The 23,847-nt window shown below is 36.6% G+C and overlaps 1 protein-coding gene across 1 annotated transcript in view; it reads left to right on the forward strand.

The window, feature by feature from the left end:
• LOC145684365 (uncharacterized) overlaps positions 1–23,847 on the forward strand; it is a 75,282-nt gene that overhangs the window by 49,026 nt on the left and 2,409 nt on the right. Inside the window, exons 11-15 of the mRNA XM_081756605.1 lie at positions 3,597–3,739; positions 8,941–9,141; positions 9,785–9,931; positions 17,708–17,859; positions 20,298–20,517. Coding sequence (XP_081612731.1) covers positions 3,597–3,739; positions 8,941–9,141; positions 9,785–9,931; positions 17,708–17,859; positions 20,298–20,517 — 863 coding nt within the window. The remainder of the gene's footprint in view (positions 1–3,596; positions 3,740–8,940; positions 9,142–9,784; positions 9,932–17,707; positions 17,860–20,297; positions 20,518–23,847) is intronic.

The raw sequence follows: 23,847 nt of genomic DNA on the forward strand, positions 1-23,847 counted from the left end.
GGCGCCAAGGGCGCCGATCCTTGGGACCCGAGGGGGCTCGGGTACCCCAAAACTCATGTGGAACCCCTATTATATTTATCAATATACAATATTTAGCATAATTTAAGTGCAATTTGTCTTAAACTCTTCATATATATATACCTTCTGCGTCTGAATGGACCCCCAAATTTACAGAGAAATCGGCGCTCTTGGTTGGCACGCCTTTACCTCGTTATTTGTAGTGTAATCTTCGTGGCACAGACTGCCTCAATACCGGCTCCGTGAAAATTTGGATATTTTACAGAATAAATCAACAATAAGCAGGTAATCTTAGATAAAATAGTAATATAAACGAGTTGGAAGCAAATGGAGTCCTGAAACATTGGAATTATAACTGAAAAACAGACAGAAATAGTAAAATATGGAATTTCGATTCCGAGACGCCATGTTTGTGAATATAGATAGCTATGGACAGGATTCGGAATTGATTCTTGAATTAAATTCGGATATATATCACCTTTTAATATTTATTTAAGCTTTCTCACTATATTTCCGTAATTATCTAGTACCGTATTTCTTCATTTCTATTTTTCTTTCTCTTCCTCTTTTATCTTCTTCTATATTCAATAGTTCTCTTCCGCAACGTTCTTCTTCTGGTCTCTCTCTACTTCTAACATAATATATTTCTTTTAAAGACCTCCCTAAACCTCTTTCTTCCTTCTATTCTTCTTCTCCCTCTTCTACCTCCTTCTTGACTTTCATATATCTCTTTCTCAGTCTTTCCTACTTTAAATAAAACTGAAGAGAAGTCGTGACTGGGAGTTGTCACTATAGGCGTGGTCAATAAATTCAATTAATTTTCTCTTCGGAAGTCTGATATTAAATAACTAACTAACTCTATGGCCTATGAAACCCGGGGGTTCAATGCCGCGTTCACAAAGGCTCTCCACTGACTTCTATCCTTAGCTAACTGCATCCAGTTTCTACTTTGTATTCCAATCTCTACGAGATCCATCTTAATATTGTCCTCCCATCTGCGCCTAGGTCTTCCTAATGGTCGTTTTCCGATTGGTCTTCCAGTCAAGACCTTGAAAGCGTTTCTACTTTCTTCCAATCTAGCTACATGACCCGCCCACCTAAGCCTCCTAGACCTGACGACCCTAACCATGTTGGGTAAGCCGTATAAATTATGTAGTTCCTCGTTATGAAGTTTCCGCCATTCCCCATTCCCGTTCCTCTTGGATCCGAATATTCGTCTCAGGATCTTGTTCTCAAATACTTTCAGTAATATTAAATAACTAATAATGAAATATATGTAGAACAGAAAAATTAAAATTATTTTAGTTTATTTCTGAATTAACAAATCAAAGTTGAAGTTGGCGACAACTAGAAGGGTCACTTCACTTCCCATGAGCGACATTGTATGCTACACACAGACCGAACCAGACCCTGATGTGTGGGTAAAACTTTCACAAGTTTTATTCGGGTTTTCTTAATTGAGAAGTTTCTGGAAATACTCCTTCGACCTCTTCTTTATCTTCTCCTCACATCCCAGAACCTCGTTATTTCCATCCTTGCAGTGCACATGCGAAAAATCTTTCTTTACCTGTCGCTTACCTTCGAGAGATTGTATATATATATATTTATTGTCTTTTATTTCCAGGCTGTTGTACAACTCATCATAAGTTTGAACTTCTGATACATGAACTGCCTCCTTAGCGTTCTTCTTTGCTTCCTAGTAAGTCTTCACGTCTTGTTGATTGCAGAGATCGGAAAACTGAGTACCAATCTCTCCTTGCTACAAAATACACTATATTCCTTTGAGTGTGTAGCTCAAATAATACTGTGATAAAATCTTATTTAAAATATTGCTATGTTCCTCTCTCTCTCAAGTGTCACACTGAGTAGCCAAAAAAATTATGACTACCAGCTACTTTCTGAACGAAGTAATCGTGTTCACGTAAGAGGCCGCAATCCTAGCAGAACTGCACGCCAGATAGTGACAAAGACTCACTCGATCAGTTATAGTGCTGCCAAAGTGTTTTGATCCATGGGAAAAACGCGAACTAAGGCCCACACCCTCGATACACCCATGCGTTGAGGCAATAAGGGTTCAGCTGTTACTAAACGAGAGAGTCTTAGAGACAGGGAGTGCAAGGTCTTCAGCCAATAGCAGCACTTGGAACGGAAGACTAGGTGACAAGTCAATGTGGTATATCTATAGTGTGATGCTTCTGAGTAGAATGGGGAAGACCGGCCATATATTGATAGGTGCCAGATTGTAATGGCCAAGCGGCTGTGAACGAGCATCTCGGGAGCAGCGTGACTTGTCAAGTCTTCGCGGAGTGCCGTGGTGTCTTTCATAGGTCACCGAGCGACAACGTGTAGCATAGCCACACCTCACTAAAGATGTTGTACGTCCTAGAACATCGAGGTTGGTACAACAGAATAGATTAGTGTAACAAATTGTGGCACAATTAACAGTGGATAGAACATGAGTGTGTCTGAGCAAACAGTTCGTTGTACACTGTTAGATATGGGCTTCCGCAACCGATACCTACACTTTTACCAATTTTAATCGCACGGTATTATCGCGACTGGAATGAGCATGTCCCTATCATCATTGGTCCACTGAGCAATAGTACAACGTTGTTGCATGGTCCGATAAATTACGATATTGGCTTCATGATATCGATGGTCAGATCAGAATTCGCCGTCTTCCAGGGAAACAGTCCCTCAACATGTGTATAGTAGGACAACAGGACAGTCGCGGCTCCACTATGATTTGCAAAACCTTCAAATCCACGTTCCCGGTAGTACGTGTGGAGGGTATCATGACGTCTCCTAATTGTCACCTACACTCATTTATGTACGCCATGTTCCCAGCTGGTAGTGGCATCCTTCAGCAAGACAATGGTCCTTGTCATAAGGTCAATATTGTGCTGCAGTACCTCGAGAAGCGCAATGGTAAATTTCAGTTGCTCCAATAGCCACCAAACTCACTCGATCTTAACCCAATTGAACGCCTTTAAGATATTATTGAACGTCTGATCCGAGCTCGTCGACCTACTCCATTCAATTGCAGGAATTAAGTGATTTATGTGTGTAGGTGTGGTGCACCATGCCACCAGCCACCTACCAAGGTCTCGCTGCATCCATGGCAAATCGCATTGCTGCTATCCTGCGAGCCAAAAGTGGGCATATCAGATATTAGGTAGGTGGTCGTGATGTTCTGGCTGATCAGTGTATATTCCTGCAATGTACGTAGGAAATTTAGGAACTACTTTGAATTGAACTAGGAACACTCACAGCTTTTCTAAGTGATGTGGGTTGTCGGTTTCACTGAACAATAGAATGCATTATTTTTAATTCTTTGGTATATACTGTATAAAGATTATTTTCGTCTTTTCTTAATTATGTTTTCATATAAAAGCGTTTTTAAGGTTCTATTTTGGTTTATCAGCTAACTTTTATGTGAAATATTATAAAATCGAAAGCATTTAGTCATAATTAGGTATGACAGATAGATATAAAGGTTTCAAGGTTATATTGTCAATTCTTGGAACTTAGTTGTTCAGTCTGCATTAAATAAGCCATTTCTCTTTCTTTCTTTGTAGGTCTCTAAGTCTAGAGATCGACATTTCGTCATATGGAAGTAGTTTCGCTGCAATTAATGGAGAAGATGGATCGTGGTTAGTGAAACAGACGAGCAGCTGGTCCACAGCCATACAGAATCTCACATTTAGTCGTTATCTCAACTGTAAGTAACATTTAAAAATCTCACATTTAGTCGTTATCTCAACTGTAAGTAACATTTTAAAAATCTCACATTTAGTCGTTATCTCAGCTGTAGGTAACAACATTTAAAAATCTCACATTTAGTCGTTATCTCAACTGTAATAACATTTAAATAATGTGTATAGAAATGCTACTTTGTCATTGAACATTCAAAGTTTCGACGATCATGGCCAATAACATTTGGGAGAGTGCTTCAGAAAGAAAGAAATTTAGAAGTTTCTCCTCAGTTGTCTATTATGCATTTGATATGGTTGTCTATTATGCATCTGATATATTTGTGCAGAGGGCAAGATTGCGAACTAATTTCGTTGTTTACAAGTGACGCCAGACATATAGCAGTGTCGTCAGAGGTACTGCAGTTATATGAAATTTCTTGTATGTGCATAAATTTTCTCATGGAAATAAAAACCGAAAAGTTGTACCTAATGAAATGTGTATGAACGCAGTAGTGTACAATCTTAAGTTGCTCTATATGATTGTTTAAAACTGTTTAAAATTAAATTAGATATTAAACTATCCCGATAGGTGGTATCTTAATATTGTTCTGCATGGGAAAAGAACCTTCTAACATTATAAAATATCTTCTTTTAAGGTTAACCGACATGAAGCACAAAAATGGGTCTCAAGTAATGCTTTTCATGAAGCGCGATACCCAATTTTGGTTCTCATTTGAAATTTGTTAACGTACTCAAGCCAGTTGCTTAGGCTCCTGACTGTTTGCTTATACTTGTAGTCTGCTCTCGTAAAGTAGTAGTTCTTCGTCATAGAAATGGATTAGAAACACAATGACTATCTTCAACTGTATTTTGTCCCATTATGTCGCATACACATTTTGACCGTGACTGTCAATCTGTTAAAAATATATATATGTTAATCTATTCACGTACTATTTTACAACAGATATGTATAATATACCACTCAAAAGATCGTTTCTTCAGCTTTCAATGGTAGAATAAAAGTCATTCATTTCATCAACTTCCAGAAAAGTTAGAACTTAAAGAAAATGACATTGATGGCTGAGACCGTTTCGCAAGGCCTGGTGAGTCCCATCATCTCACAGACGATGCTAATGGGTTAACCTTAATATCTCTACAGTGCAGGATTTCCCTTCTCTAGAGAATTTCTATCTTTTATATAATATATATCAGGAAATATCATTATACAGGGTGTCCAATATACAATGCAAGCCGGAGTTTGGGATAGTAGAACTTTTGAACCTGACGTGATACACAAATAATGGTTATACCAAAATGAAGCCTTGTTTATGCATAGACCTATATTTTTAAACTAGGAAGCAACGATTGAAGTACACTAGGAACCACAGTGTTGCCATATGTAACCGAAGGTGTAAATCTTTTTTTTTTCTTTTTTTGCAAAACATGTAAATTGACTCATAACTCACACGTATGGATGTTCTGTTGTTAAGTTTCAGTTTGTTTAGTTGGAGTAGCTTGGAAACTATGGAGTAGAAAAAAAATTTCATTTTCACCGATAACTAATCGGTTGAAACCTCTGTAAGGGGGAACTATTGAAATCATAGTTTTCATAAATTAACACTCTGAATTGGGAACCCTGCTGATGTTTCAGTGCATCAACAGGTGTGTTAAGGAGCTGTCTACATTATGTAATTCCTGAAAACAATGTAAAACAAACTTTGAAATTAGCATGATAAAATTTTTACTTACATGCACCCGGCAACACTGCTATTCATTTCTATGGGGCTATTTAAAGCAAGAGGTATACGAGAACAATTCTCGAACTATTCAAGACCTGGAAACGAACATTCGCAGTACCACTGAGAACATTATTAGCTATCGGTGAAAATGAAAAATTCTTTTTTCTGCTCCATAGTTTCCAAGCTACTCCAACTAAACAAACTGAAAATTTACGACATAACATCCATACGTATGAGTTATGAGTCAATTTACATGTTTTGCAAAAAAAAAAAATAATAATAATAATAATAAAAAAAAATTTAAAAAAATAAAAATGATTTACACTTTCGGTTGCATCTGGCAACACTGTGTGGTTCCCAGTGTACTTCAATCGTTGTTTAAAAATATATGCATGAACAAGGCTTCATTTTGGTATAACCATTATTTGTGTATCACTTCAGGTTCAAAAGTTCTACTATCCCAAACTCCGAGTTGCATAGTATATTGGACACCCTGTATAACTCGGGGTGGCCAATCTTTTTAGACTTGAGGGCTACTTTCTAATTCAGAAGTCACTGGCAGTCAACTTGTCCGTTCATTAGCACTCTACAGTGAATCATAAAAAAAAAATAGCAACGATCGATATAGACAGTATGACACTATAGTAAAAAAAAAAAAAAAAAAATCAAGGGACAGTGAAACCTCTCTAAAGCGGACAGCCGTGGGGAATCAAAAATTGTCCGCTATAGAGAGGTGTCCGCCTTAAAGAGGTTTCAATATTTTCCTACGTAAATTAGTAATGAAGGTGATATGTAATTAGAAAAAAATATTTTTGTGTGAATCGTCTATTTACGAATATTACCAAAATGTTACGATACCTGCATTATGTTCCGCCATCCAATACTTTATGTTCGAGGCACAACATTGAAATAAGATGCTGTAGTTCTCTGCACTTTACACTTACCACTACTTACTACGTTTTCAGTATGTCGCTTTAATTTGTAGGTTAATTGCAGTCCAGAAGTGTCTGCTTTGAGACAATATGTGTACCCGCAGGCAAAAAATACCAAACTGTTCTTCTGCTTGGTCAGAGATTCCAGAGGGACAGTAGCATAACATGTCATCCCAAACGCCGGGCAACTGTCAATCACTTTTGTGTCTAAAATAGCTTGGGTGGGAGTGAGATGCATGCAAAGGACATGAGAGTGTTGCTAAACAGAGACGCTTCATCTGGGCTGCTGAGCAGACAGTTAAGGAAACTAAATGTCACATTGCTTCTTTGGTGACATATATATGAAAAAATGAATTTTTACTATACTTTTAACTTGTTTTTAGAGAAAGTGTCCGTAATGCGGAAGTAAATAATACTTACAAAAGACAGAAAAGACTGCTCGTGTCCGTACTAGAGAGTGTCCGCTTTAGAGAGGTTTGCCAATATGTTTTTCCCTATTGCAGTGTTTGGGGATTACAAAATATGTCCGTTACGGGAGATGTCCGCTTCATAGAGGTGTCCGTTAGTAGAGGTTTCACTGTATTAAAATTATTGAAAACGATTTTACACATAGCCCGTATATACCACGTATTCAGTTCGGCAGTTACGAAGCAAAACTGGGTGCCTCATATCAGTTTTAGCAACATTTGCGGACCACAACCTAATGCCAAATATGAGTAAAGAACTTTTGATGGCCGAAAAAAATTGCGAAAAAATTGATGATTCCAAAACGCAAAAATTGAATCATTGGCGGCATATTGCAAAAGTAGGATGTAGTATCGAAGATGGCAAAGCTAACACACACATTTTTCATTACGTTGATGCAAAGCAATGCAGAATGACAACCTGAGTCTATAAAAAAAAATTAATAACAAAGAAATCAACTTACCTCGGTTTGTTCAAAGTAGGAACTTCTCTTTTGAATAAACAGAGATTTCGACGACCCAGTAACCCAGAAAATGAGTCTGGGAGTCGTAGTTTTAATAGTATTTAAGATCTTTCTCATCTGTGCTTACTGGATGGTAGAAATATCATCAAGGAACCAACACTTAAGTGGTACTTTTAATTTGGAGGAAACAAATTAACCACAGGAGACAGATCAGGTGAGTATGCGGGATGTGGCAATGCACAAAACATATTCTGGCTAAACATTCCGCTTCTCCGTTAAGAAATAAGGATATGAATTGTGCACATAGTTTTCGTTTCTTTATATCTTAAGTATTATTTAGTTAGTAGTCTCCTTTTCACCCCAAAGAGGTCTCGTATTACTCTAAGACTAGCATTTCGGTCATTCAAAATGATATCCTGAGCATTGTCAATCGTTTCAATTGTTTTCACAGACCTTCTTCGATACGGACGCTTGTCATCTTGTACACAGTGCAGGCTGGGGCCGCGGTAGCTCAGTGGTAGACCGTGCATGGGGTCACTGGTTCGATTCCAGTTCGCGCCAAGTGAAGTTGGTGGTGGATAAACACTGTGTGCGTGGTTTTTCTCGGGCTTCTCCCATTTCTTCCCACTTTCTTCATTCCACTATTTCATTCATTTCTCATCATCACCGTTTCCTTTAATCTATATGGCACCGTGGGACGTAACACTAAAAGATTTAATTAATTTTTTTTTCACATACCGCTTGTCAGTACTGAACCACTCTTATGCCATCCCAAAACGAGAAAGATAACTGTTTCCATACACCTATCTCAACATCTCAACTGTTTTCCTTAGTAATTTCTCCAAGTGCGCAGAGAACTTCATTTTCTGTTCCACTATGTTGAAACGGTGATGGAATATCACAATACCAGCCTATACTTAGCCGTGTCATACGCCACATTAGGAAAGAGCAGAGCTACAGAGGATCCCGCATTATCCTTATGGAAATTGGATTTCGGTGACATTGCTTGAAACCGTGATATGTTGTAGATATTGTGATCCACAGGGAAAAAGTCTTAATGGGCGCAACCACAATACGCCCATTGAGACTTTTTCTTAGGAGCACAGTTTCAAGTAATCCCAACGAAATCCAGAATATCGTTATCTCTTGCTATTTCCAAATAAGTGGTCTCATAGTGGCCAAACGGTCAGTGATTGGTGGTTGCGCCCATTGAGACTTTTTCTCAGGATCACAATATCTATAACACGTCACAGTTTTAAACAACTTACCGAAATCCGAAATATCGTTACCTTCTGCTGTTTTCAAAAAAGTGGCCCTGTAGTAGCCAAATGGTCGGTGATTGGTGGTTGTACCCATTGAGACTTTTTCTCGGGATCGCCATATCTACAACATATCACCGTTTCAAACAATTCCAATGTGTTCCCAAGATCACATGAAAGGATCATCACTATGAAAAGCTTAGTTTCATAACTTCTTTCACAAGCAAGAAAATAAATAACAATAAATCAGTTTCGTGTTCTAGTTGACTCACTGTGTGTGTGTGTGTAAATGTATGTAATTTAGTTGTCTTGCTGAAACTAAATCAAGGTTCCTCTGTTTGTCCTTCCTCTCGTTTCTTGATATTTCAGGGCCCAGCAAACTCGATCTGCCCTTGCTGCTGGATGTACTGAAAGATTTCTTCGACGCACGACAATACAGGGAGCGACTGCAGGCCTATGGTGGAGGCAAAGGAATAGTAGTTCTTCTACTGGTGACAGATTCTAACATAATTGGTGAGACTTTAGTCCAAGCAGAAGAAAAGACGGCCACTTTTAAGGAAGAACATCCAGGTAAAAGAAAAAAAATCTCACAACAGAATTTAAAATCTGGTATTTAGAATCGAAGAAAATTGGGTCTGTAAAGGCCAAAATTTTTTATATTTTATTCGCAGTTTTCCTTTCAATATTCGAGAAATTTACTCGAGTCATTATTTAAATAATTGGTTCTTATTCAAGTAATTATTCGTTATCTGAATAACTGTTAGAAAATTAATTATCATTCCAAAAGTAATTCGAGTAATTTTTGAAATAATTATTCATTGTTCTCAGAATCATTTTTTTTTTTTTTTTTAATATTAACGAAACTACATTGTAACGTTTTTCGGTTCCAGAAAGATAAACATTTTTATTGGATCCAACGATCCGATATATTCCAATCAAAAATTTTCTTGTTGGCCTTATATCTGGAGAACTTCATATAATGTAACCAAACCCAAACTATCAATTAACTTGGTATGATGTTCTTATTCCATTTTTCTAAAAAAAAAAAAAAAAAAAAAAAAACCGAAAACTCGATTTAGGAACCGTTCAAAAATTTTGTGGTCCCTGATCCAAAAACTAATTATTGGCTAAGATTGCAATCTTTTGATCCATTTTTGGTTTTCGTAAAATTCTTGCTTTTTCTTTTTTCTTTCTTTTTTTTCATTTATTTCAGATGTGAAGTTGGTTTATCTTGTCCAAGGTGTGAAATTCGATTTTGACCATTTGGTAGAACAAGCGAACAGAGATCTGTTGTCGTATACAATTGATGAAAATCGACTTCAAACAGCTCTTGTTGACGTCATAAAAAGGCTAAATGACAGTAAGTATTTTATTCTATATCATATCTATATGGGGACTGCGGTGGCTTAGTGGTAGAACGTTCACCTCTGTTAAATGGGGTCCCTCGTTCGATCCCAGTTCGTGCCAAGTGACCTTTGTGGTGGAAAAAACCATGTAAGTGGGTTTCCTCGGGTTTCTCCCGTTTCCTCCCACTTTCTTCATTGCACCATTTTATTCATTTCTCATTATCAGCTTTAGCCTAGCCGGCATAAGCCTACGACGTAAAATTCAAAGATTTCATTTCATATTTTGTCTATAGACAATATGTGTCAAATGAAAGTTTCAAGTGCTGATTCTCATCAAATAGAATAATACACTTTCATACGTGATCTTCCTTTTTAATTTTGAATCGCACAGGTTGATTTTGATAAAAATAGTCAATTGACCTTCCTACTTAAAAGAAAATGACATTCCCTCATTGATACCATACAAATTGTCGAAGTATTTACCTATTACCATAAGTGACCAGAATATTGCAGATATTCCCTGAATATTATATAGGGTGAATGAAGACCTTAAGACTTGTTTATTCCCAGGGCCGGATCTACATGTAGTTCGCAGGAAGCGCAGGGTGTAGAGGGCGCCAAACTGGAAAATGCATTTTACATTTTAAATGTGAATATTTATTAGAGAAAATGTTATGATGAAGATTTTCCAAATATCTTCAATATAGATATTGTACAGACTGAGATACAGATGAAAAGTAGAACCTTTGCGCGGTTGGCTGTAAAACATCCCCTTATAATTGGAATGGACTCGTACACCAATGACTGCAATGCCATACTCATAAATGATGCTAGTTTGAGGAAAACTTCCCGCGGCACAAGGAGATTTAGGAAAGACTTTTCAAAGAGGGAAAAGGGAGATTTTACAAATATAAGATAACGTGTAGGGAAATTTAGCTTTTCAATAGATGTTATATTAAGCACTACCTCAGTACGACTAAAGACAGACGCATTATTTCCACAATTCCACCATTTGCACAAAATACAAATATAACAGACTCTTCATTCCTCTCCCAACAACACTTCCGCGACCTTGCCAGAGAAAATCATTGCCAAATATGTGTTTGAAATGCGAAAGAATCAACAAACAAAAGGAGGTTAACTGCACGTGCTGTTTATGGATTGGGTACCGTTATCACAGTAGAAAGAAATGTCTTTAGGGTGCTCCACCTTGTCATAAACAGTGCCCTCACATAGTGCTTTGATTCAATGACCAAAGTTAAGAATTAAGAAAAGTCAGCGTAAATGAAATGCACAATATCGAAGTTCAAGCGACTAGGCTTTTTTTTTTTTCATTGGTCGAAGGATGGGGCCGCATACTAAGAAAAGACTGGGGGTACAAATGAAATATTTGATAATTTCTGAAGGAAATTTTAACCTGTCTTCTCTTAACATGAAACCGTAGATAAGGGATTGTAAAGAGTATGAGGCAGCCGTAGTAACCAAGTCATCTATTACTCTGAACAATTGATAAAAGATGAGTAAATTGAATTAAACTGTGAAATTGTTTGCATTATGTAAAAAAAAAAAAAAAAAAAAAAACCGTGGTCATGATACAACACGACCAATATGGCGTGCGTTGGAAATCGAAATTCGGCCGTGTTAATCGAAATTATCATACAGCAAAAAACATTATAGAAAAAACAATGACGCCAGGGATATTCACACACTAGAAATATTGAATCCAACACAAAAGAAAGCAAAAAATCAGCACTTGTATTGAACAAAAAAAAAGTAATAAAACTGGAGCATGAGAACAAGACTTTACACTCTGACGCCATCTTGCGCCGAACTTTTTTTTTTTTAACTTATGTTCCTAATATCAGTGACTCTCCACTGCTTAAATGTTCACTTTGTTAATGTTTGTTAGTCCATTTGTCATTAGTCAACATTTTCGTTTCTATCCTGAGTCATTTTGTTCTTTTATTTATAATGATGTTTGTTTTCACTTTTCAATAGAACTTTGTTTTTCATGTAATAATAATAGCCAACGATAAAAATCCAAGTGAGCATTTTATCGAAAAAGAAAAACATAACTTCAAAGATGGGTGTGAGCAAAGGCTATGAAAAAACTTCTTTCGACTTCTGAACAAAATTTCATAAGTGATAACAAGAAAAATGTTGAGGTGGGGGGGGGGGGGTCAACACCAGTTAGTGTTAACGAAATATTTGCAAGTCGACCAACATTCGAAACTGGAAGTTTATTTTATTTGATTGTGGTACTTTAATTGTTAAAATAAAATGGAATGAATACGGCCTCTTCGGTTGCCGGTCTGAGTTAAGTTGTTCGAATTTCAAAATATGTTTGAATCCAATTAGTTTTCATGCAGTATGTATGCGTACATAACTCGAAAGGATAACTACAGTCGAAATCGAAACCGTAATCTAAAGGTCATTAGGATTATAAGTAGATAACACATTTATTTTTCATAACTCTCACTATCAATTACAGCAGCCTATACATATGCTTGTTGTGTTATAACAGTATAACAATCATTATCAATCCATTCTCTGGTATTAAATTTAGATGGAGCGATATTTTTAAACATTTGGTAATAGTCCTAATACAAAGTAGAGTTTTGTTTATTAGTTACTTGTGTTTAGGGATGCACCGACTGAGATTATCCGAGAGTCTGGATTCCCCAGAACTTTAATATTAAAGAAAATTAGAACAATTTCAGGGGGCAAATACACAAAATTATTGGCATTTTGTAGTATACTCCCAAAAATCTTCGAACCCAAAAGAGAAATTTTGGAAGCGCCACTGCTTGTGTTTACATTGTTACTCATTGCCTGATTTCCAATGTTTATGTTGAAAAGAGACATGAATGGATTGAATTGTTTTATAGGCATAAGGGGCCCTGAAAATAACTTTTGCGGGAAGGGGCTGATTTTTAAGTTCCTCCACTGTATCGAAGATAAATAAATCATCGATTAAGGCACACACTTTTGTTATTTGTTGTGTATTTGTTCTGTTAAGTTCAGCTAAAATTGATGAAGAATTCTTTGAGATCAACTATATCTTAAGAACTATTAAATGGACTAGCTTTGATGGCTATTGAAAATGACATACTCAATGGTATGGATACCGACACAATAATAAGAAATTTTGTCAAATTGAAAGCCAGAAAAGTGTCTTTAACATGAACTTTTCAGTAACAAAAAAAAAAAAAAAAGAAAGAAAAAAGAAAAGAAAAAGAAAGAAACGAGAAATTAAAGTGATTTCCATAGCCATCCCTCCCTCAAAATCTCCACCTTACAGTGGGGGGGGGGGCTTGCGTACTCTAAAGATCCCAAGAGCTTTGCCGGAGATAGCTTCGCTATCAGAGGGCTTCCCATACCGGACAGGTCTTTAGGGGAAGGAGTCAGACGAAGAGAGATATTTTGTAGTGGTTAGCAGCTCTACCATTACCACACTGAGGCTGAAGATGATTGACATCGGCAAGGCTCAGATGTAGACAAAACAGGCAGGGACAGGATGTCCTCTATGGCTGTTTCACTGCGAGGTGGAAGGACCTAGGACACTACCACTTCACTCAGTCCCTAGAAAACAACATGGAAAGAGAAATAAGAGAATCTAATATTAGGGAATACGACACTACTGTTTCACAGAGGGTCGTCCCAGGCAGTGGAGGGAAACACAGCAAGGCCTCCTCGGTCGTCATCAAACGAAACCCCTGCAGGATAGAAACCTGGAATGTGCGATCGCTATTACAGTGTGGAAAACTGGAAAATCTGAAGAAATAAATGGAACGCATGAAGATAGATATCTTGGGAATCAGCGAAGTTAGATGGCCTGATTGAGGAGACATGCCTAGCAGGGATTTCAGAATGATTTACTCAGGAGCTGTAAACGGTACAGCAGGAGTCGGTTTTGTCTTGAATAAGAAGATAGGACAGAAAGTTATAGGCATTTGGAAATATAATGAAAGGATAATAATGTTGAAGATAGCAACCGAACCGAGAAATATGACGATAATCCAAGTATATATGCCTACATCAAGCTACACAGATGAGGAAGTAGAAGAAATCTATAAGCAAATAGAAGAAGTATTGATGAAAGTTGAAGACACGGACAATTTAATCATCATGGGTGACTGGAACGCAGTAGTCGGCAAAGGCAAAGAAGAGAATGTAACTGGGAATTTCGGCCTAGGAGAAAGGAAGGACGACAGATCATGAAGATAATAGGAAAAGAAGAAACAGCATGCTTGGCCATCTTATTCGACACTCCGGTTGAATCACTGTGCTGATAGAGGGAAAGGCAGAAGGAAAACCAGAAAGAGGAAGACCAAGGATAGAATATCTAGATGCAGTTACAAAGAAGAGGCCTTATCAAAGTATAAAACAACTCTCCGAAGCGAGAGAAAAGTTTTAAAATTTCCATGTTGCCCACAAACCTATGGTTGAGGTGAACAAGAAGAAGACCATAATCGTACCACTAGAAAATACTATGTAAACATGCTTTTAACGAAGCATAAGAGCATACCTCTTTGTTAAAATCAAACCTGTGTTAATGATAGACTTGAAACTCGTGAGTTTTATTCTGTTTCGACTTTATGTTTCAATTGTATTTGTCAAAATACATCTTATGTATATGTCTTAGATATGTCTTATGTTTATTTAATAAAAAATGCTATTAAATATTAGAATAAGAACTTTGTTCAGTATTCATCCACAGTCAATTAGTTATAATTTCGCCATTTCTCGTTAATATTCAGAGAAATATTGAAGAAATTTGCAATTGTAACAATTATTTGCCGAATTTTTGTCAAATACAACTTTCTACTCTTTTAATATCATTTAGATGTGGGCGCCGAAATATTGTTTGCTTACACTTAAGAAATGTCTAGAACTGACACTGTTTATCCCATTAAACAAACCAACATTCTACACAAAATTCCTTTGCTTATAGAAAGATAAGTATACAGTACGTATCATTAGAGATGAAACTTTTTCGCTAATACGATAGGTGCGAAACGTTGAAGAAAATACTTAAATGTTTCAGGAAACCTCAAACTTTTCGTTTCAGAGCCAGAAATCACGTTTATATCATCGCGAATTTTTTAGAAATTCGGCATTACTTGCGACAAATGCGAATGAAAACGAAAAAGTGGAATTCTTGTTAATTATTGCTAATAATAACTAAAAAGTGCATTTATAATATTATTCAAGTTAAAAATAGTTGCATTTTACCGAAAACGTGCAAGACGCTAAATTAAGTTCTCCATAAAAATCCATAAGCTTGTTTGGCGTGAGGCTGGGATTTTTGCAGAGAATCCTTCGCCTTTGTTCCCTCAGTCAGTGGTAGTACTTCTCACCAAGCTGAAGTTGAAGTAAAGTTGAAAACATGCGTGTCAAAAAGTATTGATGAAGCTGCAAAATTACGCCCAAGCAAGTGTCAACAATTCTGTGTGAGGAGTTTACCAAAATCTCTGCGAGTTATTTGATCCAGAAACTGTTTCACTTCATAAAGATGTAGACATCAACAAAACTGAAGTGTTGTTTAATTCCTTGACTGTGTTTTGTGGTAAAAATGTTCATGATCTGCTGGTTGCTTACCGTGAATTTAAAAATAAGGTTATTGAAGCTCTCAACAGTGAAGATGAAGAAATTGACATTGTATCATTGATAAACAGTTTAAGAGTTAACGACAAATCTTTTGCTGTCAGCTCGTTGCGTTCAATATGGTTGCCAGTCTAGTTTCAAGTGTTAATGCCGAAAAATTCTTTTCCAAGTATAATATGATTGTTACTGACGGGAGCATGGACTTAAAAGAAGAATTGGTCATGTCTTGCTGGATGTTATCTTTTAACTAACAATGAGGTTAGAGGAAGCATTAATTTCTGTATTTCAGTGAATACATTAGCTAGAATGTGCACCAAATCAAGGTATATCCTCACTTCTGTATTAGATACACCTTACTACCAAAAATACACTGTTTAGATGTACCATATTTTTTAATAAAAAGTTTTGCTACATTTAAAAAGTAAATGCGACATAAATACAAAAATTGTGATAATTAATGCTACAAAACATCATAATTTTTACGAAAAAGTTCCGTCTCTACGTATCACTTATGACGATCAAGAACCCAAAATTGAATATGGGTAAAGGTAGCTTAGATAAACAATGGAACTATATTACAAATTACAGCAAACAATGAAACCTTATACCTACTGTCACTACACCGAAATTTCCACAGCATTCCACTCGACATTTTCAATTGAAATTTTCATGCCATTCGCTTCACCGTACTTCACTAAGCATCCACCTAGTTCAGTGATAATGAATGTGGAAAAACTGTTTGTTTCAACAATGAACTGAAGTTCTGTGTACAGTTTTTCAATTCCACAGAAAATTAGAAATTTATACTATCTATCAAATTTCGATCTTAATCGCTAGAGTTAATACACAAGGCGGCACGAAGAAGAAGAGAAATAAGAAAATAAATTAAAGAGCAGCTCAAAGAGTAATCCAGAGGATTACATGATTAAGCAAAAAGTGGAGTTTACAAAATATATAGTAGGAAAATAATGACTCTTGACCAGGCACATAGCCAAGGGGGACAGGGGGTCTGGACCCTTCCTTCGAAACCAGAAATGAGAAGATTAAGGAAGGGTAAAACAAAAAGATACGAGAAAAAGAAGAATCAGCGTTATAAATAAGAAAGCTACAGCAAGTTTTTCGTTGTTCTTTCTAATGAAGAAATTCGTATTACTTGCAATACATGGTGATGAATGAATTGAGTTGAGTTGATTTTGAGTTTAACATCCCGTTCAACAGCGAGGCTATGAGACATGGACCTACTGATTAACGTGGAATCCGAACCACATGAGCTCCCGCCGGGAATCGAACCCGGGCCTCCCACGTCAAAGGCGCGTACGCTAACCGCTTAGCCACCGAGAAGCTCTTGGTGGTGAATGAGTGGGATATCGTGGAAAAGTAAGGGAATTTCAAATTTCTAAAAAAAATAAGGAATTATCAGAATTTCTACTACTAGCCAGGGAAATTTCAAGGTTTCGAAAATATAGTGCCATTCTGTAACAGTGGGGCCATTTTTTATCATAATTTTTCGTCATCGCTTCTCTGCAATATCAAACATGTTATATCAGAAACAGTTTTCTACTGCTCCTTGAACTTGTCATGTAGAACAGACAGTAGTTGACGGAATAATAAAAAAACAAAAAGTTATGTGGAAAGAAAGTTCTGTTAACATTTGATTCAACCGTTCGAAGGAACGCAGAAATTGTAAAATATTTTACAAGACATTATTGAATATGTACCTTTTATAATAGTTGAGGTCATAATGAAAGGAAAATTGTTATATTTGAATGAACAAAGGAAGGAACGTAGATATTGCAAAAATCTTTCTTTCTTTCTTTTTTACTCGAGATTTCTTCATAGTTTGTTATTAAAATACTTACTAACATATCCTCATTCTATTGTCCTATCAAACCAATATATTGCCAGTAAAATAGTTTAGATTGATCGAGTTCCTGGTGTAATAACCACAGTATTTTATGGCCCGGAGCCCCCTCCCCCCTTTACGAAATCCTGGCTACGTACCTGCCCTTGACGCATTACACAACTAATAATCAGATAACAATATTAAATCTTTTATGTACTAGATATTAGTTTAAATAAATAATTAGCAAAAACGTTTATTTTTCTTCATTACATTGTTTCTATTTATTTATTTATTTATTTATTTATTTATTTATTTATTTATTTATTTATTACTTTTTCAGTCCCTGGAAGAATAATTGAACCCAACTGTGGAAATGTTACGAAACGATCTCCATTCCACACCCGATATCAGGGATTTGTAAACCCAGGTCAACCAGTTTATTACCGAATACATCCATTCTACTTCTTCCATAGTAAAAAAGTCAAAATAAAGGTAAAGATAACTTTAGAAAAATAACGTTAAATTGGAAAAAAATCTCTAATCACAATAGTATTGTCAGGTAAATAAAAGTACTTTTAAATAATGGATTGAAATATAATATTCCTACATTGTTTATGGAGTTTACTCTATCATTGGCCTACTGCTCATTTCTACCGCTTAATCTTGGTTTTAGTATGGCAATCCTTTAAGAGGCCTCATCACTGCAAAATTAAAATACCGCTAATTTTACAGTAATTATGTGGTATCTTCAAATAGACAAAAGATAATCGAAAAGTAGAACAAGAACTCCCTAGACAATATTATTTTATGTGAGATACCGTTGTCACGACTCACTTATCTGCTCTCGATTTCCAGCCATTTAGAAAATCGGCATTTATTTTCGCGTTTCTAAATAACTGCAAAGGGAAAGCAACTACGTGACTCGTGATAACGGTACCTCATGTAAAATGATATTGTTTAGGGAGGTCTTGTTCCACATTTTGATTATCTTTTATCTATTTGAAGATATAACATAATTACTGTAAAATTAGCGGTATTTTAATTTCACAGTGATAGGGCCTCTTAACGAGCAACATTGGCCTTTATTGTTACAATGTCAAATATCCTTTTGCTGATACCCTCAACTTAGTTGATTTGGCAACATTGAACGTCCTCATTCTGCAGAGTTATTGTCCCATTGATATTCAACATATTCGTGTAAAATATTTTAAATTACCTTGCTAGGTAGATGGTAGAACAGTAACAGATAGGAATCGATTTCTCCTATAACCAGTTTTATTATAAAACTTTGTTATAAGCACTCACAAATACAATTTCCTCTACGTAATCAGGGAGAATAGGTATCTCAAAGCCCAGGCAGCCAAGAGATTGGTATAGGATTCTCAGTGCTCCACTGCAAGCAAAGAGAAGTAGCACTTCTGCAAAGCTCCACTGTAAATTGAGCGAGAAGGAAAACCACGAAGCTCCGTGGCAAGCACTTAACCATTAAACAACATTGGAGTAACTAACAATACACTGGAGTGCATAAGCAAGGCACTGGAGCGTTGTGCACTGTGAACTGTCCACCTGTGCTATTGAATACTGTTTTCGAATCGAAGTAGCACAGTGTTTATAAATCAAATAAATGTTTACTTTAAAATTGTTGTGGGTTAAAAATAACTTAACCTCCCACGTAAAAGCAATAAATACTAGCTTGAGATTACTATGTGATCAATAACAGTAAACCACATGTCTGCTAAAAGAGCCAAACTTGAATCAATAGCCATATACTAGAAGTCTGTTAAAAGAACTAAACTTGAATCAATAACCATAATCCATAAAAGAACTAAACTTGAATCAATAACAGTAAACGAGGTGTCTGCTAAAAGAACCAAACTTGAATCAATAGCCACATACCAGAAGTCTGCTAAAAGAACCAAACTTGAATCAATAGCCATATACTAGAAGTCTGTTAAAAAACTAAACTTGAATCAATAACCATAATCCATAAAAGAACTAAACTTGAATCAATAACAGTAAACGAGTTGTCTGCTAAAAGAACCAAACTTGAATCAATAGCCACATACCAGAAGTCTGATAAAAGAACTAAACTTGAATCAATAGCCACATACCAGAAGTCTGCTAAAAGAACTAAACTTGAATCAATAACCATAATCCATAAAAGAACTAAACTTGAATCAATAAACGTAATCCAGATGTCTGCTAAAAGAACGAAACTTGAATCAATAACGGTAAACCAGATGTCTGCTAAAAGAAATAATCTTGAACCAATAACTAGAGCATTTTTAACACGACAGCTTGATCCATCGTAACTCATTTAAAGTTGCTTAAATAAAATCTATAAACAGTGATTTATACCAACTATAAAATCAACAGCATTCTCCTAACTTAGGCTAGTAAGACGTAATAAAAACATGAAATTTCTAGAATATATATATTTATTTTTCATACTTTCATTTTCTATTTCGGATTTGAGAAAATAGGATTGTTTATTTTCCCTTGTGAAAGTCTTCTGTGTTTATAATATTTGCTTTTAACTTTCACTATTTTTACCAAAGAATGTCTTACTAGTAAATCTTAGACTTATTTCCCAAACTACTTGTTTAATAAATGACTTGTGACCAGGGGTAAAAGTAAAGGGGAACTCGGGTGGACGTCAATCTGTGTGACAAGTCTTGGCCTTTGACCTGACCTTTGGGGGGGCGGTAGCCCTCCGTCCCCCCTTCCCCTTCTTTGGATCCGCCAGTGGCTATGAGTAAACAAAATCTATGTAACCTCCCTGTAATAAGCACCTATCATTTACGGAGAAGTATTTCCCATCGGTGTCCGTGACTGAAATGTTTCATTGTATTATTATATTTCTTTGGTCTTCCTTTAAGTTGGCAACTGCATCTAACTCCATTTTATTTCTTTGTTTTCCTCCCATACAGTTTAGTGGCATGGGTTATGGAGATCTCCTGATATGTTTCTCCAGAGTGATAGAAGAACCCTTCAACGCAACATGGACTCCTACCATTTGTCGCGACCTCACAGGAGTTGAAGATGTTATTTTTGAAGAAGAAAAGCCTTGCGAAGGGAAAGCTAAACCATCCGAATGTCATCCATTTTATTTTTCAGTTCTGGCCAAAGAAAATACTAGATATTGTGAAGGTAAGCATATGCTCTTTTACATTATTATTATTATTATTATTATTATTATTATTATTATTATTAGTAGTAGTAGTAGTAGTAGTAGTAGTAGTAGTAGTAGTAGTAGTAGTAGTAGTAGTAGTAGTAGTAGTAGTAGTAGTAGTAGTGGTAGTAGTAGTAGTAGTAGTAGTATCAGTAATATAAACTGCCATTTACCATGATCCTAACTTGAATTCTTTCTTTCAGGGTTAGAATTGTCTTTCCTTTATTCCTTTCATTAATTTTATTTGATTTAATTTGATTTTCAGTTTAGCGCCCCTTTCAGAAGCGAGGCTATATGAGACGTGGACCTACAGTCAAGGGCGCCCATGGTGTGGTTTCCAAGGGGGCAAGTATACGCAAGGTTTTAAATATAGTTTCAAATTTTGCTATAACTAATGTAAAAATTCTATTGGGCTTTCGATATTCCCAAGTACGATTTTCTCTTAGAGGGGCAAGCGCCCCACCTTGCTCCCCTGATGGGCGCCCTTGCCTACAGCTTAACGTGGAATTCGAACCATATGAGCTCCCGTCGAAAATCGATCCTTTCATCAATTATAATGTTTTCTTCCGACTGCTCTTTTACCTTCTTCTACACATTCTATTATACATTTAACAGTTATTATTTTTCACATAATGCCTTACATAGTTTATGTCTTTCCCACTGACGACGTTAGAGGGGGGAGGCAAAGGAGCGGTCTCCCTCAACTGCCTTCCTCCGGTCATGTTGTAATGTAGGTCAAATATTATAAAATTATTGTCTATGATATACAAAAAAAAAAAAAAAAAAATAGTTGACTCCCCAACAAATGTGTCTTCCTCTCCGCTTGCCGCCAACAGGAAATTAAAGATGGCGCCATCACTGGTTCCTCCCCCTTTTGTAATAAATGCCCAATCATTGTGTCCAATAGGGTGGATCACATTAAGGTTTACCATTATAAATTTCACTAACTCAGCACAGGAAACATCTAACTATGGTAAAAATACATGGCTCGTTGAATTCAGCAGTTTTAAAAAAAGTGGATGTTTGTGTGTATTTACGAAAAACATGTTCAAATGGGCACCATGCATCCTGAGGGCAGCATTCTTTATGCTAGCCCTACAGTCTCAATGGCAATTTCTTTGATAACATTTACGAAAAAACATGTTCAAATGGGCACCGCATCTTTGCGAACACACTCGTATCCTGATGGCAACATTTTTTCTTTTTTATGATAACTCTACAAGTCTCGACGATAATCTTAGGTAAACATTTACGAAAAACACGTTCAAACGGGTACGGTGTCACTGCGAACACACATGCATACTGAGGGCTGCACTTCTAATGGTAGCCTTACAAGTTTTGATTGTAATCTCGTTGATGACATTTACGAAAATCATGCTCAAATGGGCACTCTGGAAACACATTCGCATACTAAGAACAGCATTTGTGATGATAGGCCTACAAGTCTCGATGGCAATCTCGGAATATACATTTATAGCACTGCATCTCTGCAAAGACACGGGCATCCTGAGGGTAGCATTTTTGGTGGTAGCCCCAGAAGTCTCGATGGTAATCTTGTTGATGACATTTGCGAAGAACATGTTCAAATGGGTACCGCACCGTGTATCTGAAGTTCTAGACAAATAATTTTGTCGTGCCCACTCAATATTTTTCAGAAATTGTTACAGTTCTTCGTAGACCATTCCTACATTTTCTGAAGGTTTGAATTGCCCCTTCTATATTCTATACCTTTACCAAGTTCAAAGCTATTGGTTCGGGGAGTATAACTCTGGAGTTAAAAAATCTACTCTAAAGTTTCTCTGTAAGGTTATAGATAATTTAGTTTTCGTATACTCCCAGGGACGTACTTAGGAATTTATTTCGGGAGGGGTATAAAGCGTTTCGGGGGGTCCAAATACAATTCGAGGCTAAATTATATGAAATTTTTTAAACTTGCCCCTAAAAGTAGACTACTTTTACAAAAAAGTCGAGATTTCGGGGGGGGGGCGGACCCCCAGGACCCACCCCCTGCGTCCACCCCTGTATACTCCTTCATAATGAAAACCAAACGGCGCTCTACGAAGGCTCCATCTTGTATGACGTCATATATATGTTGACAGATAATCAAAACATAAATTTTTGAGTTGCTGAATTCAATGAGTCATGTACCTTTTCTGTACAGAGTATTAACGTTTATAATGGTAAACCTTATTATGGTCCACCTTATTGTTTTACCTAAATTTTGCTAACATATGATATCCTCATAGACCACGCACCCAGAATTTTCGTTATCTTTTTGTCCAAAGCGCCAGTCGTCTTACGTCGCTCACTATTAATGTGACGTATGCAAATAACCCGATCTAAATACGCGATTTGATGGAGTGAGATCAGGGAACCGTGCAGGCCAGATGCTTTTGGGGAAATTGGAATTTCCAAAATCATCCTTCAGTAATACTGTATATTCCCGGACTTTGTACACTCTGGCTTCGTCCTGATGGAGTCAAAATTCCTGTAATTTCAGCCGCAATAAGCTCTTCAATGAACGGTTGCAATATGTCGCAGCATTAGAATTCCGTATTTATGGAGCCATGAAAAAAAGAAAGGTTCTAAAATTCGTTCACTAATCATGCTGCATCACCCGTCAACGTTCCTCATCATAAACAGGTTGCCCATGATCGTGAAATACATGCGCAGTATGTGTACCAGGCCCGTATTCAGGGTGGTCTAGGGGGCCGCCCCCTAAATTTTTACTGTCTCCCCTAAAATTTTTACGGTAGATTTGCAAATAAACTATAGTATGGTGATGAACTATAATATGGTTGGATCGCCCCCCCTAACTTCTACCGCCCCCCCCCCTAGATTTTGGGGCTGGTTACCGGCCTGATGTGTACTCCACGTCCATCTGTCTTGGCTGTTTATATAGTTAGAGAGATGAAAACATAACTTGTCAGTCTATGGATAAAGAACGTCATATAAACAATACCGTCACCTTCTGAGGTAAGAAAGGTTTTTAACTAGTGCCAATATTAGAAACGCAATTCATAATTTCTTTCTCGCAAATCTTGAACAACAGACAACTTGTATAAATACACGAGAAGTTGCTTCTGAAGAATCTTATGTGATGTAGAGTTTGGCGTGCTAGTCTGTTGTGAGAAACATCTAGCTGACTTGGAGAGAGTATGCAAAATTTTCTCGTGAACTTTAGAAGTACTTTCTGTAAATGTTGATGGACTCCTACTGCGTTTTTCATCTTAACACAATTCCAGTTTCTCAGAATTTGGCATAGATGTTAGGTATTGTGTTATAGTTGGCACTGGATGTAAGAGGAA

This window comes from Thermobia domestica, chromosome 4 (genome assembly GCF_964235325.1).
Source record: "Thermobia domestica chromosome 4, izTheDome1.hap1.1, whole genome shotgun sequence".
Lineage (NCBI taxonomy): Eukaryota > Metazoa > Arthropoda > Insecta > Zygentoma > Lepismatidae > Thermobia > Thermobia domestica.